The sequence below is a fragment of the Tachyglossus aculeatus genome, chromosome 24, assembly GCF_015852505.1.
Source record: "Tachyglossus aculeatus isolate mTacAcu1 chromosome 24, mTacAcu1.pri, whole genome shotgun sequence".
Taxonomy (NCBI): Eukaryota; Metazoa; Chordata; class Mammalia; order Monotremata; family Tachyglossidae; genus Tachyglossus; species Tachyglossus aculeatus.
The window spans coordinates 8,035,224-8,048,823 of NC_052089.1; the positions used below are offsets into that span (position 1 = coordinate 8,035,224).

The 13,600-nt window shown below is 48.2% G+C and overlaps 1 protein-coding gene across 12 annotated transcripts in view; it reads right to left on the minus strand.

Moving 5' to 3' along the window:
- BBX (BBX high mobility group box domain containing) overlaps positions 1–13,600 on the minus strand; it is a 206,886-nt gene that overhangs the window by 23,191 nt on the left and 170,095 nt on the right. For 11 of the 12 annotated variants that reach the window (XM_038766028.1, XM_038766029.1, XM_038766022.1 and 8 more), the window contains 3 exons: positions 12,180–12,260; positions 4,048–5,047; positions 2,791–2,929 (listed from right to left, as the gene is read on the minus strand). In XM_038766028.1, coding sequence (XP_038621956.1) covers positions 2,791–2,929; positions 4,048–5,047; positions 12,180–12,260 — 1,220 coding nt within the window. The remainder of the gene's footprint in view (positions 1–2,790; positions 2,930–4,047; positions 5,048–12,179; positions 12,261–13,600) is intronic. The other variant, XM_038766025.1, reaches the window with a different exon arrangement.

The window sequence follows — 13,600 nt, forward strand, 5'->3', positions numbered from 1 at the left end:
CTTAATTAAGTCTCCTCCTGCCTTATTTCTCCAGGCTAAGTGTTAGCACAGAGCTTGGTACACAGTAAACACTTAACAAAAACCACAATTATTATCACTATGATTAGAGTGAGCGCTTAATAAATATTGTTGATTGATAAATTGGCAGATGCACATACACTTCCATCATTTGTTAGCCCTAAATACGGTGCCACTCTGGGACCTTTCAAATACGGCTGCCATTTCAGGACCACCTCACGGCCTCCGCTACAAGACCAAGGTGAGTATCGGGGGGCAGAAAGCGAGGGTCTTGGAGCCGGGCTGCCCCTGGGGAGTTTGACTGACGGCAGGGGAGAAACAGCGGAGAAACACTCTTCCGCCAAATTTCCCACAAAAAAAATGACATTTGTGGTCCACTGTGCATATCACACGGGATTGGCCATAAGGAGAAGCTGCCAGAAAGACACTGGGGTTGGCTAAAGGAGAGAGAAAAAGAGAAAGAGAAAGAGAAAAAGAGACAGAGAGAGAAAGAGAGAGCAACCACGTGTGTATGAGCGCGGAAGATAAGGGTTAGGCTTGAGGGGTTTCAGTGCATAAACACCCTCCCTCTTTGAGGAACACACTAGCCCCTATGAATAGATGTCATTTTTAGAATTAATGAGGCCACGTAACCTGCCTGGCCTGGATATTCAGGAGGCTTCCAGAGAGGTCTCTAATGAAGGATCTGTTTTCCTCTGGGCTCTGCATTCATCCAAGCACCATTACCCCAGACAAATGGATTTTCTTGGGAACAGTGACAAAGCCCGGGATAACGAGCCTTCCGAGGGGAAAGGTTGGGATGTTCAGATCTGGAGTCCTCGGGGGCTGAGGGAAGAGCCCGACTCTGCAGACTATTTAGACACAAATGTGGCAAGGTAGCTCTCGGATTGACCAACAAGAACTAACTAGGCTTTTGGATGATTTCAGGCCGTGAGGCTCTTTAAGGATTAAGAAAGGAGCCAGGGAAGCGCAGAAAAAATTTCCAAGAAACCCGCACAAGTAGCCAATATCACCCATAACATTTCCTGATGTTTAATAAATAATAATAATGACAATAATTTTGGCCTTTGTTAAGTACTTACTATGTGTCAAGCACTGTCCTAAAAAGTGGGGTAGATATGATCGGATCGGACTAGACACAGCCCCTGTCCACAGGGAGCTCACAATCTAAGTAGGGGGTAGGGGGGATAACAGGTATTTAATCCCCATTTTACAGAAGAAGAAACTGAGGCTCAGAGACGTAAAACAGCATGCCCAAAGTCACATAGCAGGAAAAGGGCAGAGCTGTAGTTAAAATAATAATAATAATAATTATGGTAGTTATTAAGTGCTTACTATGTCAAGCACTGTTTGAAGCACTGGGGTAGACACAAGCTAACCTGGTTAGACATAATCGCTGTCCTAGATGGGGCTCACCGTCAAAACAGAAGGGAAAACAGGTATTGAATCCCCATTTTACACTTGAGGAAACTGAGGCGCAAAGTAAAGCGACATGCCCGAGGTCACACAACAGACAAGTGGCAGAGCCAAGATGAAAACCCAGGTTCTCTGACTCCAAGGCCTAGACTGGAGATCCAAATCAATTTCTCAGGGAATTATTTCGTGCTGCTCCTAACTGTGGCAGTACCTCAGGTCAAAGAAGTGCAGACATGAACTTCTGCCCCGGGAAATGGACAGAGTAAACGCTTAATATGAAAAAAAAAAACAGAAAAAAGAATTTGTTTATGCTTTACATTAAACAGCAAAAGAGTGATGATGCAAAAAAAATGAGGCATAGTTACTTTTCTTCCATATTTACTTTTGATATTTACTTCCCTCCTTCAACAGCAGGGCCTTGTTTGCTCTGACCTGTAGTAAAACAATGCTCTCAACAATCTGGTCTTATTCTTTGACAAAGTTATTAGCTTCCTTACCTGGCAGAGCCAGTGAGGATGGGTTCTTAGAATCTTCTCAGACAGCTCATTGCTACAGATTGCTGAAAGCTTTGTGGCAGTGATAAAGGGAGACACAAAGTCTCCATTGTGGTATACTGCTGGTCTGTCTCTTTCTACCCTTTTGTCTTTGCTCTCTCTGTCTCTCATTCTCTCCGCTGTGTCTCTCTGTCTCATTCTCTCCCACTCTGTGTCTCTCTCATTCTCTCCCCATCTGCGTCTTTCTCATTCTTTCTTCCACTCTCTTTGTCTCTCTCATCCTCCCTCCTCTTCTCTTCCTCTATATTTTTTTAAAATGGAATTTGTTAATCAATCAATAGCATTTATTAAGCACTTACTGTGTGCAGAGCACTGAACTGAGTGCTAGGGAGAGGATGGTATGAAAGAGTGGATAGACTCCCTGTCCACCATGTGCTTAATACGCATCAAGCACTGTTCTAATAGCTGGGGTAGATACAAGACATAGTCTCTGTCCCACATGGGACTCATATTCTAAGTAGAAGGGAGAATGCATATGGAATCCCCCATTTACATTTGAGGAACAGGGGGCACAGAGAAGCCCAGTGACTTGCCAAGGGACACAGCCAGGATTAAAACCCAGGTCCCTCTGACATCCAGACCCACATTTTTTTCCACTAGTCACGCTGCTTTTCTCCACACAATCGCTGCCTTGGGAGAGTTTCTTTGCCTGGAGGAGGAACTTGCCTCTCCCATTAATCCCAGCTTTGCCAGCCAGCCCATTTGATGAGCAGCACCTGCAGAGCAGGGGGATTTATTGTTTTTTGACCTGAATGCCAGTTTAGGAAAGAATGACTCTCTAGCACTTCAGGCTTTTCCTTACCCAATGGCAAATTCTTCCTTTGGCTTTGGCCTCTTCAGCTTCTTGCTTCCGCTGGTCACACCCTGGGTGAAGGCCCAGTTTTCTTCATTCCAGCAGCCTTCATGGTCCGAAGAGTTGCCTTTTCCTGAGCTTCGTTTACCTGCAGAAATGATGGGGAAGGATGCGTTTAGGCTCCTTGGTAAAATTTCACCCCTGAGATGGCCCCTCAACGCCATCAGAAAGTTTGACTGAACCAGAGTTAATTTTTTTTAATGGAATTTAAGTGCTTACTATGCGTTGAATACCATTCTAAGCAATGGGGTAGATATGCGGTAATTAGTTCAGACACGGTCCCTGTCCGACGTGGGGCTCACAGTCTAAGCGACTATGGGTTATCAATCGATCAATCGATCATTTATATTTATTGAGTGCCTGTGTGCAGAGCACTGAACTAAGTGCTTGGGAGAGCATGATGCAACAGAGCTGGTAGACACGTTCCCTATGCACAACAAGTTTACAGTCTAGCGGGCTACTCGGAAAGCAAGCCGATTCTTTGAGCACTGGCCTGGATTGGGAATTCACCTCCCTTTTGCCTGAGTTCCCTTAAACTGGACTCTGGGCTTTCTCCCCCAGGAAATCCAGTTGCTTTGACCCGATGGGTTTGACGGAATGTACTTCGCATGGTGCCGACTTCAAAAGAGCCAGTCCACTATTTCAATGGGGGCCAGGTAAAATCCACGGGGAGGGCTCCATCGTCCCTTCACCTCACATTCAAATGGGTCACCACTGAGACCAGAACCCTCGTGGCCTTGGCTCCATTCAAACCCGGTGATCGAAAATCCCACGCCAGTGCAACTGGTGAGGTTTCCGCGGCAAAACGACCAAGGAAAAATCACTCCGGGGCCTGGTCACGGAGCTGTGGGTGAAACAGTCCTCAGCGCCACAGGGAGCTCAAGAGAGGTAGAACGAAGCACGTGACTTTGCCCTCCTGGGGCTGGGATTCTGTCGAAACAGACCCATCCGATTCGGTAAATTCTTGGGATCGGGCTTAATTCCCAGCCGGGCGGAGCCGAGCACCCATAGTCGCTTAGCCTGACGCAACCGCTGGTCTGGGAAACTTCCAATGGCTTCAAGCTATTTTAGGCAAGAGGGGCCGTGCAAAAGGAGGGAGGCCTCACTGGAAATGGGCGGGAAAAGCCCCAGGTAGAATGTACCCAGTGTTGGGCGCGGGGTTGCACCACCCTCCCCCCGTCCGGTGGTCAAACACGGGCCACCTACCTCGGTCGACGTTGGCCCGCAGGGACGTGAGCATGCCCTCCGACACCAGTGTTTTGTACAGAGCCCCTTTGCAGGACCGCTCTGATTTCCGGGAGCCGCCCGTTTCGATTTTGCGGTTACAGTCACTGTCCTCTGTCTTGACCTGAGCGGCGGACAGGCTCTGGGGAGGGACTTCCTCCCCCGGGGGCGCCGCTTCCGGCTTCACCCTCTCCAGCACGGGGCAAGGCACCTCCTTGTTGGCAGTAATACTAACGAGATCGGGAAGGTTCAGCTCTTTGGTGGTCTCGGAGGATCTCTCCTTGGACAGCTTCTTCTCCTTCGACTTCACTTTCTTCTTTGGTGGCTTGGGGTCTGGCGCCTCGCCCTTCCCGCCAGATGGGGAGCGGATTTTTTTCCGGGGGACACCCGCGAGCTTCTCCACACCCCAGTCACCTTTCGCGACAGCTTCAATTGTATAGATGACGCTCTCGATGTCGGACTCCGACGACTGCCTCTTCTTACTGGCCTTTTTGGGGGTGGATTTCTCGTTCCCATGCCGGTCCGCTTTGCTCTTCTTCTTCTTCTTTTTCAGTTTCTCTGGTCTGCCCTGCCCTTCGGCGTCTCCTTGGGCCGAAGGCGGACTGGAATGGCAGAGGTGATCCTGTCTGCTGGGACTCTCATCTCTGACAGATCGGCTCGTGACCGAGAGTGAGAGGCCACATTTCAGATCCCCCTCTGCTCCTTCCTTCTTGGCACCTTCGTGATCCCCGAGCTTTGTCTTCCGCGCTTTATCCGGGCCTCCCACCTCAACATTCCTCTCTTCTCCGGCTGCTCGCATCCTATCGTCACCCTGATTCTCAAATCCAGCCCGCTCTTGAGCTACGGCTTCCTCCGGTCCCGCCACCTGGATTTCCTTCTGGGCCCTTTCGGCCTCACTGGCTCCCATCCTGCCATCCTGAGGTTCTTTTATTGTCATCTCCCTCGACTCTTCCATCTTCACCCGCTCTGATGCCAGGCACATCTGAAACGATGACCACAAAAGAGGGGGAAAGTTAGCCACCACGTCCCAAGTTCGCAAGCCTGGCTTCTCTTTTCCCGTGATTCCACGCCCACTGTAAAAAATCAATCAAGATCAGCTTCCCTGCCATAATCACAGCCGGCCCGTGGATAACACGCCTTCTGTCAAAACCATTTACCGGACCCTGATTTGGGGCTTTGCTTAGCCAGAAGACGTAAGTTCTGGTCTTCTGTCTGACTAGGGTTGCACCGGTGACCTCCGTGTGGGACATAATCTCTGTTCTGCCTGTTTCTTCATGTGTTAAGTGAGAATAATAATACCCACATCACCCCAGAGGGATGTGGAGTTGAACTGAATGAGCTATCCTCTCCTCAGAGAGAGATGCTATTTTCTTGGTTGCTCTTCATATTTTTCTCAGTCCAAGAGGACAGAAGCCCTTCACTCACCTGCATGAAAGGCAAAGCCCGGTATTATCGTTGAAGGGGGGCGGGAAGAAACTTCACTGTCTCGAGGCGGGGGTCTCGACCTACAGGCCTCTAAGAGGGTCTGACCATAGGTCATCTTACAGCCTCTCGCCACATGCCTCTCTGAGGAAACTGTATTTTGGCCACCAGCCTTCTGATCTTTGGTTTGCTGTGGAAACTAGCTGGTTTGAACAGGGCCCCCAGAAGCGTCGGGCTGCAAACCTCTGACCCGCTCGGTCGCCTCGCATGTAGGAACACGAGGGGCTGAGAGGATCTATTTCCAGAACCAGAGCTGGGAGAGCGGCAAGGCCACCCCCGACTCTCCACATCAAGTGGCAAGCCCTGGTAATGATGGAAAATCCAAGCTTTCTTTCTGGCCGTCTGAATCGGAAAACACGAGGGGCTTAATCCTCAACATATTCAGGGAGGCCCAAGCTGGGATCGGGAAATCGCTTTCGACTGGATTAAAGGAGCAAGAATGGAGAGGGGCTGGTATGAGACCCCGGTATGGGCTGACATTTGCATGTTCCTCTGAAGAGTGAATATGTGTGTGTGTGTGTGTGTGTTGGGGGGGGTGGTATGGAGTTTCTAGTTCAAATAGAGGAATGTGAAGTATTCAGAGGTCAGATGAGAAGGTCAGTGAGCAGGAGAGGAACGACACTGCTCCAAAAGATATGGGGGCCATGATTTTTTCTTGAAAAAGCTCTTCCAAGCCAACTCTCTTCAACCTGAGCCAGGGGCTGCCCACCCCCAGTGAGTTTTCATGTCCAAAAGCATACCACAACTTCAAAAAGAAAGTAGCCGCTCTGAAGAGAGATGGTCCTGAACTCTTTCCCCCCAGAGCATTTTTTTTACTCCGTGACTCTCACCTAAATGCATGGCTGAGGAGGCTACAAGGGGTCAGTGTTGCCTCTCATTGCAGGTTGAGGCCAATTAAATTCCTTTGCCTATCCTGTCAAACTCTTCTCCGTCCTCCCACCTCCTGTGCACACAGGACTGGTGGGGGAAAGGGAAAGATGACTGAAAAGGGCGATTTCCTTTTCCTCCGTCACTGGGTCTTTGGAGGCCTTCCCACACATGGTTTCAGGAAACTTTTTCCTCAAAAGGCAGGAATTCAGGCATGGGGCCACTCAGTAGTATTTGGTGACAGATTGAGCTGGCTCAGACAAAGTGCAGAATGTTATACAGTGGGAAGGGAACATGTCTGCCGATTCTGTTGTGTTGTACTCTCCCAAGTGCTTAGTACAGTGCTCTGCACATTGTAAGCACTCAAAAAATATCACTAATTTAGAATCACCATCTTGTCTTCAGAGAGCCCTTGAATTTCCCCAATCTCTTTGCAGCAATCTCATTTGATTCATGCCCAGTGAAAGCAGACTGGCCTCGTGGCAACAGCACGGGCCTAGGAATCGGAGGAACTGGGCTCTACCACATGTCTGCTGGATGCCCTTGGGCAAGTCACTTCACTTCTCTGTGTCTCAGATACCTCACCTGTAAAATGTGGATTAAATCCTCCTCCCCTTTGACTTACATTGTGAGACTCATGTGGGACTGTATCTGACCTGATTATCCTGTATCTTCTCCAGTGTTTGGTAAAATGCCTGGCAAAGAGTAAGCCATTAAAAGGTACCTTAAAAAAAAACCCGGGATGTGGGGAATGGAGGAAATATTATCCCCATTTTACAGGTGAAGAAAAAATGAAGGCAAATAGAGAGAGGTTAAGTGTCTTGCCTAAGAACCCACAGCAGGCCAGGGGTTGAGCTGGGCCTTGAGACTACCTCTCTTGATTCCCAGAACTAAACTTTTTTTTTTTAATAGTACTTTTTGAGTGCTTATTATGTTCCAGGCACAGGCAATGTTCTAAGCTCTGGAGTAGATACAAAATAATCGGGTTGGACGCAGTTCAGTCTAAATCGGAGGGATGAATATTTATTTAATCCCGAGTTTACTGATGAGGTAACTGAGGCACAGAGAAGCGAACTGATTTGTTCAAAGCAGCAGGCAAGTGGCAGAGCTGGGATGAGAATCCAGGTCCTCTGACTCTTTCCACTAGACCACACTGCCCCTACTCAATGCCACTGGCTGAGCTTTTCATAGCCGTGGATGTGGAGTTAGGGCCTGGGGTGAAATGAAGCCCCTGGAGAGTTAATTTACTGGAAACCTGAAACAGATGTCTGCAAGGAGCTGGCTGGGTCAGGACACAGAAGCAGTTTAAGACCTCTCTCTGTGGCTGTGAACTTTTTTATCAGCTTTTCACCATTAACCAATTTTAATGCTTCAGATCCAAACTAAAAGAATCCAGCTGGAAGCGAAAATGAGTACATCACTGGAATTTGGTGAATGGATGGATATGCTGAACTGCTACCTCACACTGAGTAGGCTCCAGCTAAACCCACACAAAATTTTACCTTCCCTGCCAAATTCCCTTTCCGAATTTGCTTCAAAACCCTTACCTCAATCCACATTTTACGCATTTTTTTTCATAAAATGGAAACGGCAGCCAGACGAATCTGGAACCACTTATCATTTCAGTTTCCTAATCCAAACACGTAAGGTCCATAAGTATTATTTTTTTAAAAAATATGGCATTTCTTAAGCCCTTACTATGCATCAAACGCTGCTCAAGTGCTGGAGTAGATATGAGTTAGTCAGGTTGGATACAGTATCTGTCCCGTGTGGGGCTCACAGTCTAAGTAGGAGGGAGAACAGGAGAAAAGAGAAGTGAAATGACTTGCACAAGGTCACCCGGTGAGCAACTAGTGGAGCTGAGATTAGAACCCAGGTTCTCTGACTTCTAGGCTCACGCTCTTTCTGCTATCATTCATTCATTCAATCGTATTTACTGAGCGCTTACTGTGTGCAGAGCACTTTACTAAGCACTTGGGAGATGACGCTAATAATAAACAGACACATTCCCTGCCCACAATGAGCTTACGGTTTCCAAATTCAGCTTACATCCACAAATACAGACAGTCCACGATGATGAGCTCGAATTGGTTGTAGCCACTGAGTACGTCAAACATATCTGGAGTCTGTAAATCTGAGCGACTGTAAGCTCGTTTTGGCAGGGAATGTGTCTGTTGCTGTACTGTGCTCTCCCAAGCTTTTACTACAGTGCTCTGCACACAGTAAGCACTCAATAAAAACGACTGAGTGAGCCCCTCCCTTCTTTCTGAGCCTCAGTTTCTCCCCAGGGAAAAGGAACCCTGTCCCATAAAGAGCTTAAGTGCTTAGTGCATGGCTCTGCGCACAGTATACCACTGATTGACAGATAGCCTCTTCCCCACTTGGAGAAGGCTCTCCCCTCCCCAAACACGCAGCTCTCTGAAGGAGGAGGGGTTTTCTCCGAATTAGCTGGTTGCTGTTCACTTCTGCCCCAGTTACCCACTGGGAGGGCTGGGTGAGGGAGGGACAGACCCGTCTGCCTGTCCTGAGTCTACCTCCGAGATCGGCGCACACAAGAAGTGAATCCTAAAGGCTGCTTTTTAAAGAAAAAATGGCTGAACAGAAATCTGACCATTTTCCCCGAGTCTGAACCCGTCTGAGCTCCCTTGGACGGCGTCTCCTCCCCACCGCTTTTACCCACCCGTAAAAGTCTTTGGCAGTCGGTCCCTCTGATTCACGCCGCCGGTTAAAAATCATCCTCAGCATTTTGGAAAGCTCGGCTGGCAAGTCCCCGATCACCTCCCACTGTGAACTCCTCCCTTAAAAGCCATAATGAAGGCCCATCTCCTCCAAGAAGCCTTTCCTGACTAAGCTCTCTTTTCCTCTTCTCCCACTTCCTTCTGCGTCGCCCTGACTTGCTCCCTTTATTCATCCCCCATCCCAGCCTCACAGCGCTTAGGTACATATCATGTACATATGGAATTTTTTTATTTAGATTAATGTCTGTCTCCCCTTCCAGATTGTACACTCATTGCAGGCTGGGAATGTGTCTGTTACATTGTTATACTGGATTCTCCCAGGCACTTAGTACCGTGCTCTGCACGCAGTAAGCGCTCAATAAATACCATTGTCCAACTGAACTCATCTCCTCTGGAGGCAGCGGGGGTCTGCTGGAGGGGCCGGTGGGGCGGGGGAATATTCCGGAAGGTTGAGGAGATGGAGGGCTCAAATGACCATCAGCCTTGTTGCACCCTTGATGTCACCCGCTCGGCTTTGGACTTGGTTTCGGGGGTGGCCCTGCCTTTGCGGCTGGGAGGGGATCCTGGCCTCCCATAATAATAATAATGGCATTTATTAAGCACTTACTACGTGCCAGGCACTGTTCTAAGCGCTGGGGAGGTTACAAGGTGATCAGGTTGTCCTATAGGGAGCTCAAAGTCTTAATCCCCATTTTACAGATGAGGTAACTGAGGCCCAGAGAAGTTAAGTGACTTGCCCAAAGTTACAAAGCTGACAAGTGGCGGAGCCGGGATTTGAACCCATGACCTCTGACTCCAAAGCCTGGGCTCTATTCACTGAGCCACGCTGCTTTCCCATGTTTGCTGACAGAACACGGCCCTGGGTAGCTCAGGAGATGGAGCATTTTCATTCAGTCATATTTATTGAGCACTTAACTGTGTGTAGAGCACTGAATTGAGAGCTTGAAAGACTACCCTACAACAATAAACAGACACATTCCTTGCCCACAAGGGGCTTATCGTTTAGAGGCTTTTGTGGAGGGAGTTAGTCAACTGTATTTATTGAATGCTTTCTGTGGGCAGAGCACTGTACTAAGCGCTTGGGAGAGCACACAGCATAAAAAGATTCAGTCACGACTCCTGAAACCAGTGTGACCTCTCGAGAAGCAGCGTGGCCAAATGGAAAGAGCCAGGGCACGGGAGTCAAAAGACCTGGGTTCTAATCCTGCCTCCACCAAATGACTGCTGTGTGACCGTGGCCAAGTTCATTCAATGGTATTTATTGAGCACATACTGTGTGCGGAGCACTGTTCTTGGTGCTTCACTTTTCTCAACTTTAAAATGTAAATGGTCCCCCTCGAAGTTAGACTGTGAGCCCCAGGAGGGGCAGGGACTCTGTCTGACCTAACGAATTTGTATCTACCCGAGTGCTCAGAACAGGGTTTGACACATAGTCAGTGCTTAACAAATACCATAAAAAAAAGGCCAAGGGCTAATAGTACACGTGAAGTTGTACTGCCCTTGCATGCACGGCCAGGCCCATATTATTTAAAAGTCTGCCCATATCTGCTTTGAGGAGGAAATCTTCCCCAGCTACTTATTTTTAAATGGCATTTGTTAAGCTCTTATTATGTGCAGCTTTGTGGTCGAGTTGAAAGAACCCAGGCCCCAAACCTGGGTTCTAATCCCAGCTCTGGCATGCACCTGCTGTGGGTGACTGTTGGGCAGGTCACTTCAGTGCTCTGTGCCTCAGTTTCCTCATCTGCAAAATGGGGATTCAATATCTGTTCTCCCTCGTAGTTGGACTGTGAGCCCCACGTGAGACCTGGTTTTCTTGTATCTACCCTGATGCTTAGTACAGCACTTGGAACATAGTAAGTGTTTAATAAACACCACAATTACTATTATTATTATTATTATGCACCAGGCACTGTACTAAGCGCTGGGGTAGACACGAGATGATCGGATTGGACTCAGTCCCTATCCCACATAGGACTCACAGTCTTAATCCTCATTCTTTGGACAAGGTAACTGAGGCACAGAGAAATGAAGTGACTTGCCCAAGGTTACATAGCAGACAAGTGGCGGAACCAGAATCAGAACCCAGGTCCTTTGACTCCTAGGCTTGTGTTCTTTCCACTAGGCCCCATGATTACCAGTCACCCAAACTACACCCAAATGGCAATATGATAAATGTTTCTAGACGACAGTATTATACTCATGTTATTTGCTAAGCGCTTACTATGGCCGAACACTCTTCTACACACTGGGGTACATACAGTCAGTTTGAACACAGTTTCTGTCCCACAGGGAACTCGCAGTCTAAACAGAAGGGAGGAGGATTTAGTCCCTATTTTACAGATGAGGAAACTGAGGCACAGAAAAGCTAAGTGACTTGCCCAAGGTCACATAGAAGACAAGTGGCGCTGCGACAATCGAAGACAAGTCCTTTGACTCCCAGGCTCACCCTCTTTCCACTAGGTCACACTGTTTCCTTTATAATTGCTTAAATGATAAATATCTTCAGGTTGGGAGGACCCACTCCAGTTAGAAACTTCTGTGGGTCCAAAAATTCTTATAGTTATTGCAAGAAAAATTCATTAATTCATTCAATAGCATTTACTGAGAGTTTACTGTGTGCAGGGCACAGTACGAAGAGCTTGGGAGAGTACAATATAACAATAAACAGATAGAATCCCTGCCTACAACAAGTTTACAGTCTTAAAGGGGAGCTTACCGCCTGGAGTTCAAATGCTGCCATAGAAAAATTAATTTGCCCTCCTCTAGGCTGGGGTAGATGCAATCTACCCTTTTTGAGGACAGGGATCGTGTCTAATAACTCTGCTGTACCATATCCACCCCCCCCAAAAAGCACTTAGTGTGATGCTCTGTACATGGTAAGTGCGCAAAAAATACCAACTCATTGGTAGCAGCGGGGCTTATTATCACTATGCAACCAGTTTGCCTTCCTGGCTGGAAATAATCACTCTCCTTAGCTACTCCTCCCCAGCCCCCAATGGTCGTTAATCACCAATAGTTTAGTTTTACCTCGGCCAGCTGTAACAAAGCTGATGCTCCGTACAGATTTGATATATCGGAAGGGCCTGAGTGTGATAAACTGGTGGAAATCTAAACCCAAAACAAAGAAAACAAAAGTCAATATGTTGACATGTGGATTCCCTGAGGGTATGGGTGGCTGTCCTAGTGTCTGAAGAGTTCTCACTCGGGAGAGGGATCAGTCAGTTAATCGCATTTACTGAGTGCTTACTGGATGCAGAGAGCTGAACTAAGCGTTTGGGAGAGCAGTTGGCTAGATAAGAAAGTTCCTGAAAAGGGCTGGAAAGCGAGACTGTACAAAGAGGAGCGTTACTTCATCTATTTCGAATCTCTAGCGGTTTGTACCACCTGACTGAAGATGGAAGCAGTAACGACAGTGCCTGGTCTCGGCCCTCCTGGGCTCAGCCCGCTGAGCCTCGTCCTCTTCAGGGTTCGGTGCCCCCTCCCCGAGTGCCCTCAACCACAGGACTTTCAAGTGCTCATAAACTTTGCTGTTGCCCTAATGCTGAGCCCCTAGCCCACATCCTGCCCCAGGCCTGGAACGGCCTCCCTCCTCATAGCCAACAGACAGTGACTCTCCCCTCCTTCAAATCCTTATTGAAGGCCCATCTCCTCCAAGAGGCCTTCCCTGGCTTTCTGTTAATAAGCTAGTATCATCAGCATAACGAAGCTTGTCTATATTCCTTCTGCCAATCTCCACATCCCATTCATCTTCATCCAATCCGGCTTCCCTCATGTATTTGGTACGACAATAGACACATTCCCCACACACAACAAGTTTGGCAGTCAGACTTAAAAATATAAGCTCTCCAGGCACTTCAAAATGAGAAGTGCCTGGGGAGGCCCATCCCTGGTCTGTTTCAGTCTGAACTCAGCCTTGCTCCAAAACACCTTGGGTTTGGCAATCCAGCTCAGCTTTCTGGGGCTCCAAGCTCAGCTTTTTAGCAACCCCACAGCACTGACATACTCCCTAGTAGGATGGGCCTACTACAGGAATGGAAAGCCTCCTTTCATGAGACTTTTTAGTGTTTCCTCCAAACAAGAAAATCACTGGCCCTAATGGGATATGGGACTTCTGGGGGGTAGGTTTCTTTTTTTCTTTTAACGGTATTTATTCAGTGCTTATGTGCCAGTCTCAGTACTAAGCGTTGGGCTTAGATACAACCTAATCAGGTTGGACTCAATCCAGGTCCCACGTAGGGCTCACGGCATTAATCCCCATTTTACAGATGAGGTAACTGAGGCCCAGAGAAGAGAAGTGACTTCCCCGAGGTCACACAGCAGACAAGTGGCAGAGCCGAGACTAGAGCCCAGGTCCTTCGGACTCCCAGGACCTTGCTCTAGCCACTAGACTATGCTGCTTCTCGGCTCTGGGGAGTATTCATTTGTGGCTAATTAAGCCCCAAAAGGGA